This window comes from Trichoderma ghanense, assembly GCF_004382785.1.
Source record: "Trichoderma ghanense strain CCMA-1212 chromosome Unknown scaffold_32, whole genome shotgun sequence".
Classification (NCBI taxonomy): Eukaryota; Fungi; Ascomycota; class Sordariomycetes; order Hypocreales; family Hypocreaceae; genus Trichoderma; species Trichoderma ghanense.
Window position 1 is genome coordinate 12,661 of NW_027395695.1, and position 26,273 is coordinate 38,933.

Sequence of the window (26,273 nt, forward strand, 5' to 3'; positions counted from 1 at the left end):
AAATAATTATATATAAGCTCTTTATAAAGCTATTTAATATTTATTAAGTTAAGGTATTTTATAATTATAAACTAGCTTAGCTATTTATTACTTATTATAACCTAGCCTTATAGTTATAATAATAGGCCACCCTTAGTGGGCGGCACTAGGTAAATGTCAGTCTGCTTAGTTAATCAGGAACTACTTAATAAACTTAACTGTTAAGTAGATTAAGGACAACTTAATAAACCCGAGGATTAAGTGCATTAAAACCCTTAGGATAACTAGATATATAAGTCGCATTTATATCACTTATTTAGATAGTTTAGATAGCCAGTTATTAATATAGCACACCAGCAACAATATAAACAGATTAGAACTCAGACATCTACTGCAAGTATTACTAGCTACGTGACAGTCACTGCTAAATACATCTGACCTGATGTGACGAACCGGTTCCGGGGAACCTGTAGATGGGCAGGCCGTTCGCTGCTAAGTGTAGCTAGGCCGCACTTAGGATCGAATGGAATGCCTGTTTGTGTTTGTGTTAGCGGTAGGCCAGGTTGGACTTGCGGGCAGTCTTGTCACGCAGCTGGTAATACTTGCAGTGGATGTCTGAGTTCCAATCTGGTTGTATTATTACTGTGGTGTGTGTTAACAACTGGCTATCTAAATTATCTGAATAAGTGACATGAATGCGACTTATATATCCAGTTATCCTGGCTGGATCATTTAACAATCTGATAATCCCGTTCCTGGATTATTTACAAAAGAGATGATCTATCCCTTAGATCATTAAAGGATTTAATGATCCGTTCCTGATTGGCTAAACGGTCCGACGTTTATCCGGTATCGCCCACCAAGGTGGCCCATTGTCGCGACCATAAGGCTGGGTCGTGACACCTGACCTATCTGCTAACACAAACCCACGAACCTAGGTTTGTCCCTTGGGAATCCGTTCTATATTTAAGTATAGGACACTGGTTCGTCACAGTCAGCTGGCGGAGAAAAGAAAACCCTTACGGAGAGGGTTTAGCTAGCGTTATAGTGGCATATTGCTAAAGGTAGCTTAGTGACGCTCTTGCATCTTAATAGGCCGTCCTCCCTGTTTTTAGTTCTTCGCCACAAGACACAGCTGACAATTTTAGAGGAGAGCAATTAGAAAGCTTTAACTTACTCTAAATTACTTCTATAAAGCTAATTACCTCCTACATTATCCATGAGTCGGTGTACCAAACGTCGGCCCTGCAACTCCCTCTTTCGACTCATATATCCGCTGCAAGAAACAGCTCGTTGTTGGGGGTCCTGTGAGGCTGACCCAGAATGCATAAAAGCTTACACCAGCGCTCAGATTAGGACCGCAGATATAGATGGCTCTCGATCCCTCATTAACGAAGTTGATGTACGACCCGTCGGACTCTTGACTGATTTCGAACGTGAGCGGTTGGCAGGTTGAGCATGCCTGGACGTTGGCTAGTTTGTCGAAAGTCAGGACTTCGCTGTTCACATAATCATGAGCGAAGGCGACCCAAGTCTGGTCTTCTGTCCCAGTGGCGGCAGAGGTAGCTACGCGGGATTGCATGATGGTCAGGTACCCCTCTGGAGTGAGACCCATTCGAGGAGCTGTTGTATTGGCTCCTGAGATTGTGGCAGCCTGAACTTTGTTGGTAGAGCTGAAATCGCGGTTTATGAGAAAATTGCCCGAGAAGAAGTTGTCGGCTGCCGGGCGCACGTTCCGTATGTAAAAATATCCAGTTGCAGACGCAGCGGCGGTGGCGGTGACTGTAGATGTCACCACTGATACTTGGGTAGTCGTCGCTGGAACGACGATTGTGCTGTCAATCGTCGTAGTCTCCACAACCTCGGGTAGAGTAGTGGTTTGATACAAAGTAAGAGTCCGCGTAGCCTCAGGCGCCATCGTTGTCAATTGGTTTGTTTCTGTGACGGTGACTGTTGGTGCTGTCACTGACACCGAAGTTGTTGAGACGGGGATTGATAAACAAGAACAACCGCTCGATATCCTGCTCGAGCCATATGACTGAGTGATTTGTTGCGAGAGAGGTGTCGAGACAGCACGTCGCTGCATCGACTCGCCAGTCACAGTGACGAACTCTGTCGTGAGAGACGTATCCGTTACGAGACCCGTTTCTGTGTGTACGTTTGTAACCGTGACGGTCCGGGTGGGAATTACCGTGTCGACATGTTCTGTGGAGATCGTGACAGTGGGAAACACATCGGTGAAGATTGTAGAGTATGCGGTGGTCGTCGGCGTCACTGTCTCGACTGTAATAGTAGAAGCCGGTAAATAGAGATACTCGCTGCAAAATGACAGTGCTTCTGGTAAATTGGACGGCGTGCGGAGCAAGCGGACGAGATTGTCTGCTACATTGCAAGATGCACGACAACCACGGGCGGGAGTTGCTTGAGCCAGAGGAGATGCTGCTAGCAAGACTGCCAGAGACGATGACAATTTGTTCATCCGAGTCAACATTTGAATGGGTTGTTTAGAGAGTTACAAACCTATCAAGGAGAATGTGTTTCGACAACCGGGACTTGTTTACACATATAATGTAGAATCATTTCATGGGCCCTGAGGGCGGTCTGCCGCCGTTTCGCTAACGCCTTCAACTATCTGCAATTTTCAATGTTTAAGTAATTCAGCTTTGCCTCTCCCAATCCACATTCAGAAATGTCCCCAGTAAAACTACTGGATTGGGAATGCAACTAACGATAATCTCCACCAATAAAGCCCTGATTTTCGAACCTAAGTCAGCGTTGATCATTCAGCTGGGAGCGCTAAATGGGGAATATTGGTCTTGTTGTGGGCCTAATTTGGAGATATGCCGATGTGTCGGTCCAGGGGCATATGGAGTAGTATTTCAAGCCCTGTTTGATTCCAACAGCAGGTACAATACCGACGCTACTATCGTATAGTATGTAGAGCGGCTATACAGTCTCTTCGGTAATAAGGAAGCTTTTGACCTTGGATACCTCCATGCGAAGCTCCTCCTCGCTCTCGCTTCTCCCCTTAGATACTTTTGACCCCCATACGGACTTCGGACCAGTGGTAATGGTTGTTTGGAAGTTTCCTGCATATCCGTCTCCCAGGCTCAACTGCCCGTGTTCTAGACGTCTTGTTTCCTCATCCTCGTCCTCGTCCTCGTGCCGAGTAAAAGTAGCGAGACTGAAAGGGCCCCGGACTTTCTTCTTCGTACGGCCGCTGGTTTCACGATTACCCAGCGAGCCGTTTGGAGCACCGCCGGTGGGCGGCATATGCGATTCCACGGTTGACCATCCCAGCTTGGCCAAAATCTTTCGGAAGAGTGGTCGGATAGTAGCAAGGCTGCCGGCAGTGATAGCTAGACCTTGCTCAGTAGTAGACCAAATCGCGATATCGACGGTGGCCCCTAAATAACTCCTCTATCAGTCAATTTGAACCCTAGTACCTGCGCGTAGAGCTCGTGTCAAGCGTTGCCGCAGGGCAGTAACCTACACAGGAAGTCGACGTTCTTGAAATCCTTCACATAGGCGAACCGAACAACGACGGCAGCACTCGCACTGTTAGAAAATGTTTAGCAAAAGTGCAAACGGAGGTAACGAAAGGGGTCACATGGAACGCACACGCATGCCATTAACATAACAGGTATCAACGCAATCTTTGTCCTGCTGTTCATCTGAAGTTGCAGAATGAGAGCGATAGGAAGCAGTGCAAAAGTGAAGTCGCAGACGACGCTGAAAGCACTATATAGGTAGGTGATGGCGATGATGACATCGATATTGATGCATGATCCATGTTGATTCTTGTTCCAGAAATAGGTGATGGGAGCACACTGCAGCATCGTGACGAAGAAAAAGACTATGCCCGTGACGACGGTAAGCAGCATGACGACGCAGATAATCCAGGTGTGTATGCGCTCAACGGTGATCCGTAGAAGGAAGTAACCAATGGAAATCTTCGATGCAATCATCGTCACGCAGTACCAGATATAACAAAAATACCAATACTGTAGACTGCACGTTAATCCATTGGTCTGGGATTGAGTGTTCCGTGATTATATTAGAGGTGAAGAAGGGAATAAGGCACTCACCTTTAATGCTTCTTGTATATCCTGCTGCTGTTCAATGTCCCAGTAATGGCGGCCGGTACCGTAATGTACGCCCATAATAGCAACAGAGCAGAATAGTATAAACGATATCTGCGATTGGGATATGAGTAACTCGCGATTGCGGATAAAATCGGCGCTGAGATGTGGCTCATCACATACCAGAGCTGCGACCATGAAATAATCATCCAAGCCGAATGCTTTCACGATCTTTATTCTGACATAGCATCTGAGAAGTGTAGCCGTGAATGCAAAGCCCAGCAGCGTTAATACCACGGCTAGGAGCTGCGGGCCGCGACTCTCAATCGCAGCCATCGTGTTTCACGCTCTCTGGCAGACCTGTCGCTCGGCACTCGTGGGACAGCTGTATGAGGCGAGATAGACTGTGAGATAAAGCGGCGTGTGGAAACATTACTTAGCATCAACGGAAGGTTGGGGCTGAATTGCCTTATATATCACGGAGCATTCTCTCCTTTTCGTTGCCGCAGTGGCGCACACGAGTCTACATACTATATGTAGAGTTTGTATATAAAACTGGAGAACGGTCAAGGCTACCACGAGTCGTGTCAGGGGTTAGTAAGTAGCGGCGGGGACAGAGATCTTAATAATGCCCTATTTACACACCTCTTACCTAAACTCGTGCGGATCGTAATATCCAAACTGTTTTATAAAACAGTGACAGGTTTTATCAAATCACATAACCTCTCCTGCTTATGATATAATAAGATATTGTGCTCTCTAGGGTCTTGCTGGTTTCCTCGTAAATCTCGTCGCCTTTGTACGTACTTGAGAAACTTTACTGTACAGTAAGCTCCGTCAGGTGAAGCATTCCCACTTATACATTATCACACACGGCTTTAGCACTGAAGTTGTTCAGGCGCTACTTGGGATTCGGGCTAGGCCCACAACCCACTGACATCGCCCAACGAGCAATTTGGAAACATTTAGCGAAGCGAATTTTCTCATCAGTCCAGACTTCTTTTCTGCCGCCTCATAGCGATTGTAGTTAACGGGACAAGATGATATTATTGCCGTATCAATCCGGGGCACAAGTAAACTTCACTTGGTGTCTGAGAATGGTCCGCTGATGGGGTGACTCGAGCAATGTAGCCTATGTGTGACAAAAGGATGCCTCTTGAACGTCCGACGTGCTCAGATCAAATGCTTGCTGCTATACAGAATATCCCCCAAGTCTAGCCCCAAGGGCCTCGGAATCGCTTAGATGTATCCATTCTGAAGTGCCCTGTGAGAGTCGTGTTTCCGGCCGTCTCCAGCTTGAGTTGTGCGTCTTTCTCTTCCCTCTTCAACTGGTTGAGATGTCTTGCACTTCTGGCGAGTAGCGATTGCAATTCGTGATCGGACAAATGAGATAGACTTTGTTGATCACCTCGGGACAATCGTGAGAGTTGGGTACGCGATGCCTCCATGACATTGTTATCATCTGGCAGAATAAGTTCCGATCTATGTGGTGGAATTGCTGGCAATGACGTTGTAGACTCCAGGTGGCGGCTCTCTCCAAAGGAACGTCCTCTTCTCAAAAAGTTTCTCCCCGTTGATGCTGCACGGTGACCAATTAGCTTGCCTGACGGCAGTCTTAACAACTCTCCGGCAGCTTGAAACTCCTGCACGGGAAGATCGTAGAAGTCTGTAATATCCGAGGCGACGTTGAAGCGGCAATGACCTTTGGCCATCATATGATGCTGAATGCCTTCGACAGTATTGCGGCGCGTGGCGCATAGGATGCATTCGCCGTATCCGTATACAACCAGGTGCAGGTATCCGACAAGTGGCTCAGGCTCGACTAACAAACAGTCTTGGTATGGTATGGTGAAGCTGTGCTCCTTAGACATGTGGGCGAGATTGTCGTTAAAAGTGCCATTTCGCGCGCCGCAGAAGAGACATTGTGCAGGATCGAATTCTGACTTCATGTTATCAGAAAGCTCGGAGTCATCTTTGTTGATTTTGTCATCATGATAAGAATCGCACTCTATCTCAACAGCCACTCTTCCACTTGAAGATACCAATGACAACACGACAGTCCCAGGTTCCGCTATCCTAGCACGAAGATTGTAGACACTGAAAAGACAAAGGTTAGTACCCAAATGTTGTTCCATCACTGTATGCATACTGTGAATCGCTCTTTGCGTGTTGTCGCCATTCATTTGCTCCAGCCAGTGGTATATTGCATAGCCTGCAGAAAGATGGGAATCTGCCTTCCATTGTCGCTGTCACTTGCTGAATGGGGGCTCCAGTCAGTGAAATCGTGACGGGTTCAGTGGCTTTGACGCCGATATGAAAATTGTTGGAATAAATGGCGAGGAGACACGAAGTTTTTGAGAGTGTGCTGCATTATGAGATGTCGTGGGCAATTGGGCAAGCTGGTCTTACATATATATGCGTTCGCCTCGAGCCAGAGCTGACAGGTCGTCGCTGAAGCCGCATGGATATTGCTCCGAGATACTCGGGGCTCGCACTTCCGGGTAGCGCGCGCCAGTGCGAAGTGGCTTTGAAGCTTCCAGTTGACTCATCGATTGCCTATTCGGGAAATTCCATTCCGGCCAACACAACGCCACCGTGAGTCATTTAGTGATTCATTTATCCTAGCTAGATGAAGTTCACCTGCTGAACGAGCTGTAGATGACTTAAAAGATGCAGAGGGACTTGACCATGTGGTTCTGCACTATCTGCACACACTGTTACAACCTTCTTTCTGTCAAGATCCATGTCCTACCCTTTTTGCTCGTCTCTTAGGTCAATGCTCTCCATTGCAGATATTGCAAAAATTGCCACGCGAGGCAAGCGGTAAACTGTGACGATAACCTTTTATGCCAATTGGTTATGCATTGTCGACTTTTCTTTTTATCTCTGTTAAGTATACTATTGTGCAGCACTTATGGGCCAGGCGAGCTTTTGAGTATAATCTTCAAGTAGTTGACCTGCTGTTACCTTACAAACCAAGGACGACAACAGCACTATAACCGCCGAACGCTGTGACATATGCCACCTACTCATAACCAAAGTTGCTTAGATCAGTATGCTCAAAGCTAAGTATAAAGGGGTTTCGTAGCGTATGTATAGTCTAAGGGAAAAAGCATTATCAGATCTCTCCCGAGACTCCTTAGTCCGCGGCGCACTTGGCACTCCGGCAAACGTAATCATTAGAGCAATCGTCGTCAGAGCCACATGAGGCGCCAATGCAATGACCCTCCCAGGAGCAGGTGGTGGGGGGAGGCGGGGGAGTAGTGCCACTGCCGCCATTTGCAGCACACTTGCCACTAGAGCAAACATAGTCGTCAGAGCAATCATCGTCAGAGCCGCAAGAGGCACCGATACAGTGACCCTCCCAGGAACAGGTGGTTGGAGGAGGTGTGGTGCCGCCGTTGTCCCCGCCGAGACCCTGGACAAGTCGGTCACCCAATGACTTGATGCTTGCTTCGAATTCCGAAACATTCTGGGCATTCCACTTTGCACCGTTTTTGCCTGGCACAGTATCGTCACCGATGAACCCGATATAAAGCACGTCCTTTGCCCCATGTCCAAAGTCGCCGTTCAGGTGCTCGTTGGGGAAACACAGCTGGGCAAGTGAAATTGATGCCTCCCCGGTTGTTGGTTCTGTGTTCGTGTCGCCCCAGATACCATACCACTAAGACATCGGTACTGTTAGTAACCCTTGGCAAGGCCGCGAGGCAGGAGACGGTGTGCCCTAGAGGATATACGATGGGTACGGACAGGGGAAAAGCGAAATGGAACTTACCACTTGATTGTTGCAAACGATGGCCATAACGCTCAAAGGCTTAATGTATTGCTGGCCGTCAAAAAAGGGCTTCTCATTGACAACAACATACGGGTGAATGTTTGCGTTGAGATCCGGAATACCATATGACTGCACAGTGTCTTTGAACGCAGTCTCCCCGAATCCAGTAGGGTCATTAGAGCAATCGCCGGCTTTGTCATCGGCGCCATCACAATCGACGTCCATGTTGTCATAGTTTCCAGAGCTTCCCTTCAGGAATATGGCGTTGGGAATATCTCCGCAGAAGACAGCTCCAGAAGAAGAGGTTCCAGACAGTGGTTTGGCACAAGTTCCCGCCTAATGAAGCCTCAATGTCAGTGGCTGCCGCATGTACTTTGCAAATTTTTTTGAGAATGTGTTAGAAAATCCTGACCTTGTGGGCATTATATATGCTTTGAAGATTGGCGGGAATAGTGTAAGCGATAGAGGTAGTCCCGGTAGCGAGAAGTGTGAAGAGAGTGGAAGGATGCATCGTGGTGAGGGTGTTCAAGAGTCTGAGTGGAGAGTGTATTTCAACTAGGTCAAGACTGGTGCTTCCACTCATGGTATTTAACAATGGTCTTTCTTACCTTTTATACCTGGACTTGGACCTTGCATTTCGTAAGATTCACATAATACGAGTTTTCGAGGATGGGGTGTGGCCAGATGCGGAAAAGGGTCCAAAGCGGTGAGATATCTTTCGAGGTGTCCCTTTTGCTATTCCACGCCACACACTAAAGTAAGCTTAATTAGGAAGGTTGAGCGTATGGGACTAAAGAGGACTCTCTGCTATTGGTATGATTGGCCACAGTTGCGACTCAGTAACGAGTGGGAAAAACTCGCCTGCACATCATAGTAAGCACTGGAAATGCAGCTTTCCTGCTCCCACAAGCTCTTCTGATCCAAACTCCAAGGGGAAAGGGGGGGGGGGGGGGGGGGGGAGGAAAAGAGATTCCAAACAGAGCACTGCCATCTATTTATAAAAGGGCATTGTCCTTCTGGGTGGGGCAAGTAATTTCTCTTCTGCAAGGATGACTCGTTGTGGATGGATCCTAGTTGTCTTATGTCTAACACCCGATTGGAAGCTGTTCTTTTAAAGAGGAAGGCAGAGTGACATGCAATTCCATTTACGAGTGTAATTTCTAAATGCATGGCTTCCCCAATATCATATACTAGTTCATTACTTAACTCTTCTGCCCAGAAGGGCAGGACAATGGCCTTCGTAAGCTTATATCAATCTATCGAGTGTAAAGGGTTTTACTCAATGGGATCATGGGCTGGGACATCTCGTATGTCGCCTCGGGCCGTTTGCTCTCTATCACTACAATTGCTCTATGTATACGCTGAAGTATAAGTATCCAGTCATTTCCAACCTCAACTAAAACTACTGGCAGCACTCCTCCTCCAAACAAGTCAACCTTTGTCACAGCTCCCCCAAGGCCATTCATTCTACGATATCCATCAGTCATACCACAATCATGAGGGCCGAAGCTATCGCGTCTTCTGGCCTATTTGCCAAGCTTGCCCTTGGACAGTCAGTGATCAATTCCGGAAATGGCTTTGGTACCTACTATTACGATATCGAACATCCGCAATCCTGCTTTAACGATTTCACCAACATGAACACGGGATTTGTCGAATGCAGCCAGTTTCTCCCCTGGACCTTGAACAACGTCCATAGCAACAACCTCGTTGCTATGAACCACACCCTTTTGGCTGGAAACTTGGCCAAGTTTTGCGGCAAACGGGTTGTGGTCAGTGTCAATGGACAGCCCTCCAGCACGCCATTCTTCATCGGTGATGGCTGTGAGAGATGTGGCACCGGATCCTCTTCCAACACCCAGTGGAACCCTAATGGAGCTCCTGGCTTGGACTTCAGCTTCTCTGCTCTCGATTCGTTGAACTCAAACGCATGCAACGCTGGACACATCGACATCTCCTGGCAAATTCTGGATGAGACTCTGTACAACTTCGACACCAACGCTCCAGGGCAGCCAAATGGTCCCGTCAATGGCGGTGGAGGCGATCCAGGTAACGGCAGCGGCAGTAACCCGGGCAATGGTAGTGGCACTTGCAGCTGGGCAGGCCACTGCCAAGGAGCCAGCTGTGGCTCAGACGATGATTGCTCCGATGACCTTACGTGTATCAGTGGCAAGTGTGGTGGAGGTTCGGGCAGCGGTTCAACTCCTCCATCGTCTTGCAGCTGGGAGGGCCACTGTCAAGGTGCCAGCTGCGGCTCGGATGACGATTGTTCTGATGCCCTTGTCTGCACCAACGGACTCTGCAATGTTGACTAAGCATCGACTTCACGCGAGCTCTGAGCCGGGATGTCTCTTGATGGTCCTCTCTAGGTGTGCATATGTGAAGATCCGGAAACTGATGTATATACTTTACCTACTATCTGTAAATAGAATGGCGGTGCTCATCTAGATGCAAGCTGTAAGAACGCCGCCAAGTACATAGCTCGATAAGTAAATATTATATAATTGCAAATATCATGCCACTTATCCATTCTGTAGCACGTCCAGTATCGAAAGACGATGCGGATTACAAGTCACTTGTAGGTAATGGTATAATATACTGAGGTTCCTGGGCAAGATAACATGAATACCCCATTCGATATCTCGACAAGCTACCTACACCTATTGTGATGGATCTATGTCATACTCAACGTCTGTCCGTATGATATACTTGGCGCCCTTTGTCACGCTTGATCCTTCGTGCAGCAAAGCCCCTCGCGTCTCTCCATGGGGGAATATAGCGACACCGCCCATGACTGGCCGTACTCGGTAGGCATTCAGCGTGCCCTCAATGGGCGCTGGGACGAAAAAAGTCGTTTCTCCTCCTTCAAACTCGTCGTTGAGATAGAGTAAGAAAGTGAATAACGAGCTTTGCTTCTTTCCTTTAGGGGAATCGTCGTACACATACGTATCGTCTGGCCGGATGCCGGACGGTGGCCAAGCTCCGTCGATATGGCATCGGTATTCCGCACCGGGAACATACCGATACACGCGAAACCGTCTGTTCAGGCCACGGGATAAGCGGCCGTCAACCGAGGACGGCACAAATGGAGCGATACGCGACCAGAGCTTGTCGTGAAATGCGGTATCAATGATCCAGTAGAAATTGTGTGCCAGGACACTGGCATCGCCACCCTCACGTATGGGCGTGTCCGGGAGGAAGCCGACCGTTTCGCCAAGAGCAATGATGGCTTTGCATTCTTCAGGCGAAAGAAGGTTCGTCGCAAGACTGAGATTCGGAACGTTGGGATGCTGGTGATGCAATATTTGAGGCGTTTCCGGTGACAGCGGAACGGTGTTCGGCTGAGAGGCATATAGAACCGCCGGATGGTAGTTGGGGGGGTTGCGGAGGTGGCCAGGTGTTGTTTCGATAATGCGAAGAGAAGAAGCAACCGAGCTTGGCAGTGAAGAGAAAATAGTCCCATCCAAAACAGAGTCGTAAACTTGTTGTGGTTGGACAGGAGGACGCACATCCCACGTGGCTTGAAATGCTATGCGAGGGGACGACCCGAGTAGAGGCTCTGTGATACCGACGCTGCGATCGACCGGACAGCTGACACGCAGGACAGCATCTAGTACACTGAGGAGCTCCTCGTCCCTGGGCAACCGTTTTGGATTATCTATGCTCACGCCTCTTGGCTGTGTCACGACGTCAAGATCTCGCACCCAACGACACAGCGCGCCCAGTTTGGGCTCTTCTCCTCGGAGTCGCATCTCAGCAAGCAGAATCTTCGCCTCAAGGAATTTTTCGTCAGCAAGTGCAGCAGACACGCGCGCTGTCAGGTTGGCACTGTCCTCTAGAGAGCACCTTAGATTCATTCACCGGTCGCTGCGTTAAATGCTATTAGGAGGAAGCGGACTTACTGGTGGCATTGACACCGGTGGTACACGATTGGCGAAAGTCATATACCGCCGTTCGAAGGTTCCTGCAGAGCTTTGACTTTGTCAAGCTTGGGTGCTGCGCCAGAGTTGTAAGTGTTTCAATCGTGATGTCAAGCTCTTCTTCCGAAATGACTGTCTGTAAACGCTTGATCTCGAATCGCTCATCGTCAAGCAGCGTGGTCACAGTTGAGGTTTTTTCAGTCTTGATGTGCTTTTGAGAGAGTTGCGCTTGGGCATTCCGCTTCCGCTTTGCTGACTTAGAGTGTGCCATTGTGTTCCAAGTGCAGCGATACTTGGAAGAAGATGCAGCGCTTGGATTGACAGCTCTTGGATAAGCTCTTGAGATATGATTGTATGCAGTTAAGTCTCCGCATTGTAAAATTTCTATCTCCCCGTGTCAATGCGTTAGCTGTCTCTTGGCAGTGGAGTAACTAAAGTCCGACGAGCTAATTTAGCTTGTTTGTGTTTGCCTACATTGCCTTCATAGCATGGCCCCAGGAGCATACATGCATGACGAAAGAATCCCAATAAAGACTACTAATAAAACCAATCGAAGGGCTCCGAGAGAGTTAGGAAGCAAGCGAACCCTTAAGCAGCTTGCCTATGTACAATCACAGGGGGAAAAAGCGCCACATGCCATCTACTGCAATGGAAAAGAAATTGCAGGCTTTATGGTCTTCCGTTCTCGAGATGAATGCCGAATCCATCACTGCTGAGAGCAGCTCCCTTGATGTCGGCAGCGAATCCATTGCCGTGATGCGATTGGTATCAGCGGCGCGCGAGCAGAGCTCGTCGTTGACTGTCGTAGACGTCATCAAGGCGCCTCGTCTCTCTGACTTGGCGTTACTGGTGAACGAGGCCATGTCGGATGAATACTTACAGTCAGAACCGACGTTCGCTCTGCTTGAGGCTGACGACGGCTAGGCCTTCCTCGAGGGATATGTCAAGCTAGTACTGGACGTTGACTTTACGCTCGTCAAGAACGTGATACTCGCGACAGACTTTCAAGCGCGCTCAATTCGGGACGCGCTTGAAAATTCCCTTTACAGATACTCTCACTGGACTATCGACTTGCCTCTGGGCAGGGACTTTTGTGTTTGAGCGTGCTTGTTTCGAACTTGCGGACATTTTCGACATTCTGCAGACCGTCTTCAACCAGGCTAAGGGTCGGTTTTCGCAAGTCTTGTTATCAGGCTTTAGGCCAGTATTTGACCATGTCGACGTATTTAATGGAGAAATGTTGTCGTTCACCAACTCGATTTGCGAGCAAAATCTCAAACGACCTCAACGTCTAGGCCAGTCATAATTCATCTGCCTTCATCAGTGTCAGACGTCCTCCAGGAAAGCATAAGCTTGTGTTCAGAACCTCGCATGCTCAGTTTGATGGCTTTAGCTGGGGATCAGTCCTTCAAACGCTATCATCTGTCTATCAGCAGCAGCATATTTAGACTGTACACTCTTTTAAAGAACACATTTCGGTGAGAGAAGCGAAAAAGTAAGAAAGCAACATGTACTGGGCTTCAAGCTCAAGGGATCAACATTCCCAGCGTGGACCGCCATTGGTCCAACACATGAAGAATACACGACAAACGATAGGCTAACAATGAGGAGGACGATTACGCTCCCGGAAGGTTGCAAAAATGGACGTTTTACGCCTGCAGTCCTATTCAGGCTGCGTGTGCGATTGCCCCATCTCGCCTGTTTGAACAAACAGACGTAGTCTTTTGATCGACTTGTGACCGGCCGTTCCATGCTGCCAAACTATCTCTCAAACGCCGTGGGTCCCTGCATGACAGAGGTTCCCGTGCGGGCGAGTCTATCCTCGAATAGCGCTCTAACGGATGTTGCCTCGCAATTACACAGCCGATTCATCCAAGATTCATGGTATGAAGCCGCGGGAATGGTCGAAAGTCATCGGGAACTGCACCAACTGGCCAGAGGACGCAGCAGAATTTGGCTGGCGGACCTCTTTCCAGCAAGAGGAAGAACGTAATTTCCAGTTCCTTCGACCCCCAGCGCCATTTCATTCTCTCTCTGGCCGTTGCTTCACCGCAGCCGCCTGGAGATCTACGCCTATCTCGAAGTGGAAGTCTTGATCTCGAACGCGAAGGCAATCGCAACATATCTCAGAAGCTTCTGTGGAGGAGTTTTTAACGCTGCTTTAACGTATATTGGGATCATGGCCATTCAAGAAGCTTGTTTAGCGTTCTCTGTACACGTGAATCCCCGACCAAGTCAAATCAATGATTTATCTAGGAAGCTCTCGCTCTTTATCCCTTGAGCCTTTGCACATTTCCCCTTGCCGGCATTATCCAATCTCCCGTCCTGTCATATAGCGAGTCCCGGGAACTGTGTCCTTGCTCCGAACGATGACTGGAAAGGCTGACCAGGTCGATAATGAAAATCATTAAACCGATGATTAGAACTTCTGACTGTCAGTGAAATATCTAAGTAGTACTTGGGTGATATTCCTTCTAAGCAAGGTATTAATAAAATTACGCGTCATTCGTGACGATGCTAGATGCTCCTTGGCAGGATTAGCCAAACGGCTATTAAGTGGCGAGGGACTTCTCGGTATATGGACTAAAGACGTAGCGAGGGTCGTTATACATATCAGCATTAACAGAAAGAAGCGGCGGGGTCCAAGACATGGAGGCGGTCTCGACCACCTCAACTTACCCACCGTAGGTTCAAGTCAAGCGAAACAACTGATGTTTGGGGACGGTTGGACACTGTACTCAGCCCTACCTAGTTATCGTATCACTTAGGGTGTCTTTAATTTACAACTGCCGATATCTCATCTTAGTCTATTCCGCGCGTGTGAACTGCAAGATGGCGTCAGACTTAGACGAGGGGGTTATCAGACATTACCGGATGAATGATAGTTAGAGGCGCCACAATAACACCCGCGGCTGAAAGAAGCGGTTGAAGAGGCGCTTATGTTGCATACCTTATACCTAGGCGGTATACAAACTCCAGCAACGAGTAGCTTCCTAGGTACCTAGTGCTTTTTACTCGAGACAAAGTACCGCATTGCTACATATACGCCGGGCTGATGATCAGGTGCTTAGTATCCATTTACGGCGGCTTCTTTATCAACTAGGTAAATAAAGGTTTTGAGACAACGAGCAACAGGCTCTACTGCGTTATACGCGATAGTAATTCGCGGCTCATGAAGGCTGCGGGTTAACCCGACTTTGCTTCCAACAATAGCATATAAACCGGGCAACTGATTCAAACCATCACATGCACTTTTGCTTCCATGCGCTCGAGCTAATCAAATGCTTGCTCATTTAGTATCATCTAGTGGTATTCCATAACCCCAGAATGCAACCCACATTCCTATATAATTCCTAAGGTAGCTTTAATATGGACCACCAGATTTCTTACGCAATTGCCATCGTTCTTCGAACTCTGTCCCGGGGCTTGGCTTAAATAACCGGGAGTCGCAATAGGTGGATAAGCTGTCTACTTTTAGGCACCTAGGCAGTACCTAAGTAGTAGTAGGTGGGCAGGTACCTACCTTAATGCCCAGCCTAGGTACCTCGAAAGTGTAATAAGGTAATAGATTGAAACTTCGCTGCCTCTGACGCACCGCGCTCCTCCGCATCCGAAATCTAAATGGGCCTCCAAAAAAAAAAGAAAAATACAATTCTACCTGCAGGTAAGCTACCCGGGTACTCTATAACGGTCGCTCCGCGATTATGATATATAGGATGGCCTCCCGCCGTCGCTATTTCTTCAATTGCTATCCCTTCTCTAGCTTCCACCTCCCTTCGCCTTGAGACACTCATGCGCAGTCTCTTGTGTTCCGCAGGTTCAAGGCTAGTTTACAGGCCGAAGCATTTCACACAAACGGAGAACATTCGAACCATGTCTATTCATTATGATGCCATTATCATTGGCTCTGGCCAAGGCGGCACGCCGCTCAGCATAGCTTTTGCAAAGGCGCAGCACAAAACGGCCCTGATTGAGAGCTCGCATGTCGGTGGCTGCTGCATCAACGAAGGATGTACCCCGACTAAGACAATGATTGCGTCTGGCAGGGTTGCGTATCTGACGCGGCGGGGACCCCAGTATGGAATATACACCGGTGATCAAACAGATGCTGCACAAAACGATATCAAAGTGAACATGGAGGTTGTGAGGCAGCGGAAGCGCGACATTGTCGACAGATTTCGTTCTGGGAGCGAGCGCAGAATACGCGAAGCCGGCGTAGATCTGATCTTCGGCACCGCGTCTTTCAACGACGAGCAGACGGTTCATGTACGCACCATGGACGGCCACGAGATGAGCCTCACTACCGATCGCGTCTTCATCTGTAGCGGAGAACGCCCGGCGATACCAAAGATTGATGGGTTCGATGTTGCTGCTTTCCCACCCGGCGCTATACTTGACTCAACCTCGATACAGGAGCTGGGGGTGGTGCCCTCTCATCTCGTGGTGGTCGGTGGAGGCTACATCGGCCTCGAATTTGGCCAGCTCTTTCGCCGGCTGGGTGCTCCTGTTACTATTATACAGCGAGGTGCACAATTACTTCCCCGCGAAGACGCGGATGTCGCCGAAGCCATGCTTGGCGTGCTCAAGGAGGACGGCGTCCGAGTTCTTCTTAACGCGAGCCCTACAGCGATTCGTCCTGCTGGCGACGGAGATCCCGCGATCGCGGTCGCGGTGTCAGTCGGGGTGTCAGGCCAGGGCGGCCAATCGGAACTGCGTGCATCCCATGTTCTCTTCGCCGCCGGTCGTGTACCCAACACGGAAATGCTGAAGCTTGGCGCTGCCAACATTGAGACTACGGCACGCGGCCACATCATCGCCGACGCACAGCTACGTACATCCAATCATCGAGTCTGGGCTCTTGGCGATGTGAAGGGTGGGCCGGCTTTTACGCATATCTCATATGACGACTTTCGCTTGCTGCGCACCAACTTGCTCGAGAAGGGAAACCTCACGGTGGGTGAGCGTCTTGTACCGTACGTTGTCTATACCGATCCGCAACTCGGCCACGTCGGCCTTCACGAGCATGAAGCTCGCAAGCAATATCCAGGTCGCAGACTGCAGGTCGCCAGCATGCCAATGTCATATGTTGCACGAGCGCTGGAAACGGACGAGACTAGAGGCTTGATGAAAGCAATTGTTGATACTGAGTCACAGAGGATTCTCGGGTTCACCTGCTTGGGCATTGAGGGTGGCGAGATAATGAGCTTAGTGGAGATGGCAATGATTGGGGGGGTTCAATGGACGGCATTGAGGGATGCCATATGGGCCCATCCCTCACTAGCAGAGAGCTTGAACAATCTCTGGGGCTTTCTGAAATGATGCGTTCAGAATGTCTACATCGCCAATCCGCCTCCTGAGAAAAATGACCAATAATTTACACCGTCAAATAGTGGCGACTATCACTGCGCCTTGTTTTGGCCATTGTGTCACCGAGGTCCATGAGCTTGACTCACCCATTTTCCTTGCCCTCAAGAAATGTGAAGGCATGTTCATCTTTCATGTTCAAGTGTTGGCAATAGGATTAAGGCCATCTAATTAGCTGTCTAGACAAGGGGGAAAACGATTGAATATGGGCTTTCATATTTGCCATCAGTATTACTGGATCCTTCCTGCTTGGGTGGAATAAAGGCATGTTAAGGATATCCGAGACGACCTGAACAGGCAACCCAATCCTTACGATATTTTGTCCCTGGTCCCCAGTGCACCGGCCATATGGTCTCATTCTCTATCAAAGAAAAGCGTCTACATAGGGAAGTCCAGCGAATAGAACAAACAACTGGGGCGGACAAAGCGCCGAATTAACTACTATGAGCGACCACGAGATATCCTCACGCGAAACCAATGCCTCTCAACTGATCGAAGATGCAAAGCCCCGTCACCCCGCCTATCCTTTCATTGACCCTACCGATGCCGACCTCACTGGCCGATCCGTCTTCATTACAAAGGCGTCCAGGGCTATTGGCCAAGCCGCGGCTTTGGCATATGTGACTACTGGTTCTTCTAAGTTTGCACTATACGCATGATCGGCTTAATCAATGCCAAACAGGGCCATCACAGAGATGGCAGCCAGAGGTAGTCACCTTGAGCCTTAGATCCCTAGTTTATGCACGGACGTCACCTCAGAAGGGACACTCCGAGTTGCTGCTGAGATTGTCGCTGAGAACGTCATCTGCAATGCCGGCTACCCCGAGAAATGGTTGAACCTGGCTGAGTCGTAGTCCCTTGACTGGTGGATATCATCGGAGGTCAATCTCAAGGGTACATATTTCTGTCACCGCTTCTTGATTCACTTGTTACACATGTCGGAAACGAAGACAGTCTTCAAATGCAGCAGCATCGGCGGCCATCATGTTACGCCAAGCTAACAAACTTGAAGTCTGCAGTTGCTCAGTTAACCGAGTAATACCCTCAGCGTGGCTTCATCGCGATAAAGATACATCCTGGCGGTGTTGCCACGGAGTCAGCTCTGGGAACGGGAGAAAGGCTTACACTGTGGACTGACCGATTAGTCGGAACTCTCAGCTTACGCATTCGCGTGGTAAGCCAACAAGGTCGAGAATAGCTGTTTGGTCGGTTCATCAGTGTGTGCTGGGACATGGAAAGAACTCGAAAGCAAGAAGGGTGAAATCCTACAGAAGGATTCACTCCGATATTCGGATTGTCCTTTAAAGGTGAGAACTCGGCCAATCAGTTTACTGCGGATTGCTAGTTCGAGTTATAAATGGCCGTGAGCTGGGATGAAAATGGAGAACATGGCGAGTCGCTACACTGCTTCATCGCTACACTGCTTCGTCACTACCCTGCCTCGTCGATACACCAGGATACAGAAGGTTTCATGCAATTTATGTAGCCAATCAGTCGAAGCGGCGCTTCAAATTGATTGCGGTGTCATAAGATTTACGCCAAAAAGCCTTGTGCTGTACTTCGTGTGCCCCAAGACGAGTTCGCTGCGATGACTTTATCCCCTAGCTCGCTCACATCCTCTGAGGGCCTCCTCTGGACTTACTCTGGATTGCAAATCATTAACGATAACCGATACCCCGTTGTCTCTCTTCGTTCCCACGCATCGTTCATTCTGTGGTCAGATTGATGGTTCTGGGACGCGACAGATCATAACTTGTGATGTTAAAACTGAAAGGGAAGACGTCCTGAGACGGTGTATATTATTTGCTCTGTCATGTTCAAAAAGAAGAAATCATTTAGTTTTCGAATAACGCTATATAAGCGCTCAAGTTCCACAACGTAATCATTCAAATGGCGAGGATGAGCCAAGGATCACAACATTCCAGCCTCTGAATGCATGAGACGAATTACTAATAAGCACATTTGCTGGAAATGCGGGTTGGAATCAACGATAAATTCAACCCGAGATACCACAATGCCTATTTATCCAAAGAGGCGGGAAGGACCGATAGGCTACAAGTAAACTAGATGAAGTATCATTGGTTGAACCGTAAACACATGCCGAATCGGGCTTCATCTGTTGCATGGTTGCAGTTGTTGTGGTGTTATAACCGCCACTAGCAACGGCGACGTTTCTAGCGTAGGTACATGCCTAGTTGATGCTAACACATGGGTTCACAATCGTTGATTAGCCAAGGGTTTTCGCCGCATACAGGACATGAAGGACATTCAAATCGAGACCCCTGGCGATGGCGTGAACGGAGCACGATATCACTCAATGAGGAGTCCATCAATTGCGCGACAACTCTGGCAAGTTTCCTCATTTGTCCACCGTTTATGCAACCCGAGCTTCTCATCTTCTGCGTCCCGGGTATGTCGCGATCTCGGGGCAGCTTCCGACCGACAGTCTTCATATAGCAAGAGTCCTAGATGATGAATGACAAGCCGCCAGTATAAGATGTCTCATTTCTGCTCTCCCAGTATGGCTCTTGTCCGCATCCTCTCTGCACGAAGTTAAAGGATCTGGTACATGATTTGACATTGAGATCATGAGGTTCCTGACGACTTTCGCTCTGTTAGCGCCGCTGGTGGCTTCCCGCTTTGCTAATGTAGACTCACCGAATCCGCGATCGGAGAAAGTCAGCTACGATGGATATCATATCTACAGCATAACAGCAACCGGCAAGAGCCAGGTCGAGTTTCTCGAGAACCAATTCGCGGCTTATCCCACGGAGGTTACGAGCCGCGGGTTTGAAGTGGCGATGCCACCTGGTGAGGTCCCGAGCTTCAACAAATTGGGCCTCATTTCACGACTTCTCAGCGATGATCTTGGGGAACTGATTCGACGGGAGGGTAAGGTTCCGACGTACAACCACGGGCATCACAAAGCCGGCAAGCTGCCAGACTTGAACTGGTACGATACCTATCACGATTATGAAGATCATCTTCAGTATTGGGATGACCTCGTTGCGGCGTTTCCCAGGAACAGCAAGAAGTACGACATTGGCACCTCGTATGAGAATCGCACCATCTATGCTTTTCACTTGTTTGGCGACAAGGGAGAGAAGGGGAACAAGCCCGTTATTCTGTGGCACGCCACTGTCCACGCCAGAGAATGGATCACCACCTTGGTACGACTGCGACACACCCCAGTGAAAGTTCATTTAGCAGCATCAGTCTGATTGTGATAACGGCAGGTGATTGAATACTGGGCGTGGCAACTGATTAACGGTTATAAGACCAAGGACAAGGAGATCACGAGGTTCCTGGACCACTACGACTTCTGGCTTGTCCCTTTCCATAACCCAGATGGTAAATGGAAACAATCATGTCCTGTTGCTGTGGTCGGAAACAACTAATGTTAATCCTGTACATAGGCTTCTCATATACGCAGACAACAGACCGCATGTGGCGTAAGAACCGACTGCCTCGGGACAACACCACTTGCGTGGGCACTGACCTGAACCGTAACTGGAGGTTTGAATGGGGCGGCGAGCCGGGCACTGGCGCCGCATCTACCGATCCCTGCGACGGCACTTTCCAAGGCCTGGGCCCCGGCGATACTCCCGAGAACATTGCAGTGTCTGGACTTTCTGACAAACTTGGAAAATCATCAAAGGGGATTCGCTCCTACATTGATCTGCATAGCTACGGCCAGAAGATTCTGACGCCGCCTGGATGGACTTGCAATACCACACAGTATCCCGCCACGCTTTCCCGCATGCTTGAGGTTGCCGAAGGCTTTGCAACCGCGGTGCAAGCATACGATAGCCGCAACGAGACCTACCAGTACGGCACAGGCTGCGATATCGAGTATTACTCAGCCGGCAACGGCCGTGATCACCACTACGGTGCTTACGGCGCCGACCACTCTTGGACTCTGGAGCTAGACCCGGTAACCTCCGGCCAGGGTGGGTTTGTTCTGCCTCCAGAGGATATTTGGCCAGTTGTCAAGGAACAGTGGGCCGGAGAGCTGTGGCTGCTGAACAACGTTTGGCAAAACTAGTGTGTCAGTTAATGCCAAGATTTGCTTCTAGAAGCATTGGCTTATACCTAGATGGAGCTTTAGAGATTGAAATTCCACCCAAGTGCCCTGTCACTCAACAGTATTGGTAAGCCTCATGTGAGCTTGGACACGTGTGTCTTCCTGCTGTGAGAGGTCAGCCCAGGCAGAAATTTTCACAATCTATGAACCGTTTCAGCTTACCCATCGAGGTCCCCTGTTAACGTTCGACACTGTTGTGATCGTCTTCTTATGCTCGAAAGGGTTCTGCGACAGTGCTTATGGTGGATGATAAAGTCAAGATGCATATGTCGCGGTCAGAATCGGATGAACTCTGCTGCGGTGGCCGTACTTCCCGATTAGGAGACACCGTGCACTGACGCGAAGCTGAGGTGCTTGTGCGCGACGGAACAAGCCCTAGACATCGACAGGCCCCTCTAGGATTAAAAGCCCTGGAGATCATCTGCATTGCAGATCTCTTGGCGCATGCGATCTTGCTTTTTATTAAATCAATTTTCGAGATGAAGGATCTGAATGTCTCCTAGGCGGTATGCCTTACTCTTGTGTTAATAGTGGGAGGCGCCTCTGCCAAAAAATCAGCGTGTCACCTGGCGTTGGGTAAACCTGATTTTACCTTTGGGCTAGAGGGTACCTTAGGCTTGGGAGCTGATACATTTCTTCACAGGCCATATATATCAATATACCCTTTATTGCCGTCATTCTCGCGCTCGCCCTCGTCAGTCTTCCCAACTTCCCCGCGGAGCTCTACGCATCGACAGGGTCCAGGTTTGCCAGGACCGACTGAGTTGGCGGGCTGTTATCCTGTTTCTTTATCGTATTCTTCAGTTTGGCCCTTATATTCAGCGGTTCAACTTGGGAGGGGGACTTTGCTGGCACAAATAACCGTCTGGTCCCTTGCCGAAGTCGTCCTCGTCTGCTCTGTTATGCAACAACTCGTTGCCCCCTTACGACCCGACGGCGCCAAGGATTTTCTTGCCAGTTTGGTCTCTGCAAAGAACACCTTTCTTGTCGGTATATCCAACTTTGCCGCCAGTGGCTCGTACGGAACGCTGCTGTATTACACACCCTTGTTCTTTGCTTTTATCCAGGATTTTAAGCCCGATCAATGCCGCTGATCGTCTTTTGCCCTGAAATTGCAGTTTCATTGCCTCCATCATCATATCTGCCAGTCTCTTACCCTGAATCCTGAACCCGTGTTTTCCCGTCATTTTACATCCTAAGCGGCGCTATGATGATGGCTAGCGTTGGTGGACTATCTATGCTTGAGCTAGACACCCCCAGCAGCAAGAGTTTGGGTTACGAAAGCCTTGTTGAAATCAGCGTTTGTTTCATTTGGCAGACTGGGAACGCAGTCATGTCCCGTCTAGTCCGAGAAATACGCGGGTTTGATAAGAACAATTTGGCCGAGGGTGTCATACAACGATGTACGAAATGGGTCTCCTCTGTGTTGCATCTTGTTTCGCAGCTCTTTGGTGTTTCAGTTGCCCTATCCTGCGCCGGCTGCGTTTTCCGGAGCGTTGGGTTTAGCAAGCAGTATGAATCTATCAGTGGTCTCGGTAAGTTCAGCAGCGGGGACATCCGAGACGCTCTCGCGGGCGTCGACTCCAGCATCCTTGAGGCCGGACAAGACCCTTGTTTTGTCGGCCTCGACATCAAGGGTATCACAGAGACGATCTCAAATACACAATGGGTCGCATTTGCGAGAGGCGGTATGACCCTTTCCTCGGGTCTTGTATGAACTATGACAGCTAGACTTTGAAGTTAGGGAAACATATTTTCGACGTCTATTTTTACGACTGGCTTTTTTTCTGTCGATGTTAGAGCAGCAGTTTAGACATGCATTATTACACCTTCAGAGGCTTTGTTTCAATCGGGAACACATATACTGTCTACTCTTGTCAGTTCTCTGAGGGTAAATATAGGGTGATCGCATGTTAACTACCTAGGGAAACTTCAAGGTTCTACTATAGCACGTCGTACTCGTATTATTATTTCTGCAAGTTACGAATTAGAAAGACCCCGACACATAATGGTGTTGCGGGTTATATGCTGCGTCACCTAATTGGCAATGGAGCTTGAGACTTTTTGGCTCGATAGTTTTTGAGTTACGCAGTTTCTCTACAGATCACCGGCGCGGGAGCCGCGCAGCCGCGGTGACAACCGCGCCGACTTCACACAACATCTATGAACCCGCTCCCTATCTGAATTCAAAACCGCTGCTCAATAGCCATGGTGACGCAATCGGCCGGCCTGGAAATATATCCATAGGCGTGTTGCAACACGATTCAACCAGGCATTCACAGAGTAGCGCTGGATCTGACACGTCGTTATGAGCAGGGCGGTGCAGTCGTTGTGATCAACACCTCTCTATCCAAGATCGGGCGTCGCGGACTTTTCTCGACCACCTAAACGGCGCGAAGCAAGGAGGGTTTACCATGGCATTAAGTTGGTTCGGGCTGCATAGATGAGGCGCTGAGACTCGCCGCCTCATTCATAAACTCAGGGACGAAGGCAGATGTTTCCCACGGTCTCAATGCAAGAGGTATCATGCCGGGCCAATTCGCCGATTGGAAGCGAAGCGAATCTTTAGCTCCCCACAACTGAAGCTTCAGCGTGATCTTACCAGCACCTTGAAAACCCAAGCTCTGCAATCGCTGCGCAGAAAGAGTGGACTACCGCAAGTTCAAGTGCAATACGGCTAGTTGTTTAGAATGGCGGACGAAGTAAGCTTTGGGCTTCAAGTAAACGATGAGGCCGCGCAGTTAAGCCAGGTTTACAAATGGCTTACCTCGGGAACACTCAGCGGCTGCGCTTTGTATCTCTCGAGGCGCGCACGAGAACAAAGACGCCGGGTCAAGGCCACTGAGCGAATACCAATCCTCCAGGAGAGGTGGACACGAAACACCGAATCATCTTATTGATCAAGACGGCTGACGATGGAGAGCCTGAAGTACGAATCCATGTGATCTATTAGGGGATCAGGGGGGAACCCCATATACTACTGGTACTTGAAACTGACAATGCCTGTCTCTCGCGGTATTGAAAGCCGATGGTTGTAATGCATGTGCGGTACGAAGTAGCAAGCTTTCCTTTCTCTTCCTTGCATTATGGCTCTTCGCGACCTTAGGGTAGCGGGCCAACGATGCCGCCACTCAGGGCAGAACATTGGCATCAAATTCATGGGGAGAGCGGCGGGATCCTGGGTATATGTAGGCCCGGCGGGTTAAGGCTTCTGGTACTCGCTGTGTAATCCCGCCACCATGTCGCGCTGTTGGCCCATATTGCTAAAGGATCCAAGTTGATTAGACAAGAGCAAATCTCGACATATATCTGACGACGCAAATCGCGAGGTTGCAGACAGGACAAAAGGGAGAGACTTACCCATCACGAAGAGAGAAAACGCTTCTAAAGCCATGTGGTGACTCGGTTAGTATAACCGTACTTGTGTGGGTAGGGGGTCCAGTCGATGGGCATCTCACCAGCATCCATGTGACCCTGGGCTCGGCCCTCATCGTCCAATCCATCTAACCCTTTCGCGACATCGTAGAGGCATCGTCTGCTTGCAGCTGTGCCTACCGTAAACGGGCCTCTCACACAGTCTATGTCCTCTATTTCGCCAAGATGCATTAGCATGCAGGATAGCTCGCACGATGATTGCGGACTTACCGAGGCTACGGCCTGGGGGCGTAAACGCCCTCGCATGAGTTAATTCATGAATGAGGGTTTGGACGAGCGAATTGCTCAGCCAAGGCAACCCTGCTTCTCGAGACATCAATTTTGTCAATGCCGCCTTCTGATACGCAGTGGGTGTTCCGTCTCTTGGGACATGCAGCCGTGACAAGTCGAGGCCATCGTCGATATTCCACTTGTCTTCATCCATAAACTGCTGATGATATCCCGGACAGATGGTCAAGTGGTCGTCAAAAACGTCGGGTTCACTAGTGACCGTCACGTATGCAGCCATCTGAGGATCAGTTCTGACTTTGAATGAGCCAAAACTTCTCCACTCATTGCCTCTACCAGTTCGAGACAGTGCGCAGACTTGCTCAACCCTGACAAAGCGACGTTCTCCAGGGTCTTCGCCGGTCGGTGACGTGTCCTGTGCCAAAATGTACCCGCCGTCATCGGCTGTCGGATTCAGAGCAGATCAGTGTTGTTCTTTCGTTTTCTGTTTCTGTGACGAGTGACGAGACTCACGATTTTTTTTGTCCGGCGCAACTGATGAACAGTACATGGTCAGCTAATAAAGTTCTCACGCAGATACATGGACCAGGAAGGTCTCACCATCAGTATAATTCTGTCCGTCAAGGAGTCTTTCATACATGAACTCTGATTCGTCACAATGAATGCGCAAATTGAAAGCTCCAGGGTCGCCTAGTCCCAGATTATACTTGTGCAAGGCATTTCTCATAGCGTAAGCCACAGCTAACAAGTCAAAAGAGTGTCAGAAACAATTGAGGGGAGCAGGCTATGTTGGGGGTGTACTTGCCACGCGTGTGTAAAACCGCTTGATAGGCGTCTCTACGCGTTCCTGGTCTATCGGGATCGGCCAGTCTGTGGATGATAAAGTTGTATGACGAGAACACATTTTGTTCATCGAACGATCGATACTCAACAACTTTCTTGTTTGGCAAGAGAGCACCAGAGCCGTCGGGCACGAACATGTCAATGAGCATGTCTAGGTCAGCGAGTGCGTTCTCCATCTAGGATAAACGTCAACACTCGTTCTATGAATGGCTGGGAGACAGACGTGGATTTTCTCACAATGAGCCCAGCGTCTATGAGCGCCTCCTCGATATAGGATATGAGGTGTTCGTTTTGGCATTCCAGCGAGGTATCTTGCTTAGCATTCTTGCCCCTCGAGAAGACGGATGTACGGTTTGCCGTTGGAAGGTCAGCTGGCATAGACGAGGCGCCCAGTGTAAGAGCTAGAAGCGTGAACAGCTTCACGAAGAAAAAGAACGGGAGTGCCATGATTTCAGACAGGCAGCCAGGAAGCACGAGAAATACCGGTACAGGGTATCCAGATGCTGGTCGTTGCATTAGATACACAGGCAGGCATTATATGTATAGCACGGCCAGGAACCTCC

General features: G+C 49.3%; 12 protein-coding genes across 12 annotated transcripts; 6 read left to right on the top strand and 6 right to left on the bottom strand.

Annotated features, from left to right (window-relative positions):
• Positions 1–1,192: 1,192 nt before the first annotated feature.
• CCMA1212_010800 (uncharacterized protein) lies at positions 1,193–2,470 on the bottom strand (the record flags this gene model as incomplete). The annotated part of the gene is made up of 1 exon (XM_073707828.1): positions 1,193–2,470. The coding sequence occupies one exon, from the start codon at positions 2,468–2,470 to the stop codon at positions 1,193–1,195; it is 1,278 nt and encodes a 425-aa protein (XP_073553663.1).
• A 455-nt stretch (positions 2,471–2,925) lies between these two features.
• CCMA1212_010801 (uncharacterized protein) lies at positions 2,926–4,397 on the bottom strand (the record flags this gene model as incomplete). Its single annotated transcript, XM_073707829.1, has 4 exons — positions 2,926–3,386; positions 3,473–3,537; positions 3,601–4,010; positions 4,068–4,397. The coding sequence occupies 4 exons, from the start codon at positions 4,395–4,397 to the stop codon at positions 2,926–2,928; spliced, it is 1,266 nt and encodes a 421-aa protein (XP_073553662.1).
• Positions 4,398–5,275: 878 nt separating this feature from the next.
• On the bottom strand, positions 5,276–6,425 carry CCMA1212_010802 (uncharacterized protein; the record flags this gene model as incomplete). The annotated part of the gene is made up of 2 exons (XM_073707830.1): positions 5,276–6,158; positions 6,211–6,425. Coding segments are annotated over 2 exons (1,098 nt in total), but the record flags the coding sequence as incomplete, so codon positions are not given.
• Positions 6,426–7,200: 775 nt separating this feature from the next.
• Positions 7,201–8,347, bottom strand: CCMA1212_010803 (Endo-chitosanase; the record flags this gene model as incomplete). The annotated part of the gene is made up of 3 exons (XM_073707831.1): positions 7,201–7,725; positions 7,837–8,172; positions 8,249–8,347. 3 exons carry the CDS (start codon positions 8,345–8,347, stop codon positions 7,201–7,203), a joined length of 960 nt encoding a protein of 319 aa, XP_073553664.1.
• Positions 8,348–9,332: 985 nt separating this feature from the next.
• Positions 9,333–10,151, top strand: CCMA1212_010804 (Endo-chitosanase C; the record flags this gene model as incomplete). The annotated part of the gene is made up of 1 exon (XM_073707832.1): positions 9,333–10,151. The coding sequence occupies one exon, from the start codon at positions 9,333–9,335 to the stop codon at positions 10,149–10,151; it is 819 nt and encodes a 272-aa protein (XP_073553659.1).
• A 345-nt stretch (positions 10,152–10,496) lies between these two features.
• On the bottom strand, positions 10,497–12,027 carry CCMA1212_010805 (uncharacterized protein; the record flags this gene model as incomplete). The annotated part of the gene is made up of 2 exons (XM_073707833.1): positions 10,497–11,671; positions 11,739–12,027. The coding sequence occupies 2 exons, from the start codon at positions 12,025–12,027 to the stop codon at positions 10,497–10,499; spliced, it is 1,464 nt and encodes a 487-aa protein (XP_073553658.1).
• Positions 12,028–12,404: 377 nt separating this feature from the next.
• On the top strand, positions 12,405–12,680 carry CCMA1212_010806 (uncharacterized protein; the record flags this gene model as incomplete). Its single annotated transcript, XM_073707834.1, has 1 exon — positions 12,405–12,680. The coding sequence occupies one exon, from the start codon at positions 12,405–12,407 to the stop codon at positions 12,678–12,680; it is 276 nt and encodes a 91-aa protein (XP_073553661.1).
• Positions 12,681–15,629: 2,949 nt separating this feature from the next.
• On the top strand, positions 15,630–17,075 carry CCMA1212_010807 (putative pyridine nucleotide-disulfide oxidoreductase RclA; the record flags this gene model as incomplete). The annotated part of the gene is made up of 1 exon (XM_073707835.1): positions 15,630–17,075. One exon carries the CDS (start codon positions 15,630–15,632, stop codon positions 17,073–17,075), a length of 1,446 nt encoding a protein of 481 aa, XP_073553660.1.
• A 488-nt stretch (positions 17,076–17,563) lies between these two features.
• Positions 17,564–17,974, top strand: CCMA1212_010808 (uncharacterized protein; the record flags this gene model as incomplete). Its single annotated transcript, XM_073707836.1, has 3 exons — positions 17,564–17,760; positions 17,803–17,828; positions 17,880–17,974. 3 exons carry the CDS (start codon positions 17,564–17,566, stop codon positions 17,972–17,974), a joined length of 318 nt encoding a protein of 105 aa, XP_073553667.1.
• A 1,734-nt stretch (positions 17,975–19,708) lies between these two features.
• On the top strand, positions 19,709–21,165 carry CCMA1212_010809 (Metallocarboxypeptidase A; the record flags this gene model as incomplete). Its single annotated transcript, XM_073707837.1, has 3 exons — positions 19,709–20,290; positions 20,357–20,471; positions 20,537–21,165. The coding sequence occupies 3 exons, from the start codon at positions 19,709–19,711 to the stop codon at positions 21,163–21,165; spliced, it is 1,326 nt and encodes a 441-aa protein (XP_073553666.1).
• Positions 21,166–22,411: 1,246 nt separating this feature from the next.
• On the top strand, positions 22,412–22,921 carry CCMA1212_010810 (uncharacterized protein; the record flags this gene model as incomplete). The annotated part of the gene is made up of 1 exon (XM_073707838.1): positions 22,412–22,921. The coding sequence occupies one exon, from the start codon at positions 22,412–22,414 to the stop codon at positions 22,919–22,921; it is 510 nt and encodes a 169-aa protein (XP_073553670.1).
• Positions 22,922–24,588: 1,667 nt separating this feature from the next.
• On the bottom strand, positions 24,589–26,213 carry CCMA1212_010811 (uncharacterized protein; the record flags this gene model as incomplete). Its single annotated transcript, XM_073707839.1, has 5 exons — positions 25,948–26,213; positions 25,676–25,886; positions 25,468–25,608; positions 24,850–25,311; positions 24,589–24,755 (listed from the first exon to the last, which is right to left on the bottom strand). Exons 1-5 carry the CDS (start codon positions 26,155–26,157, stop codon positions 24,589–24,591), a joined length of 1,191 nt encoding a protein of 396 aa, XP_073553671.1. The 5' UTR covers positions 26,158–26,213.
• Between the last annotated feature and the right edge of the window lie 60 nt (positions 26,214–26,273).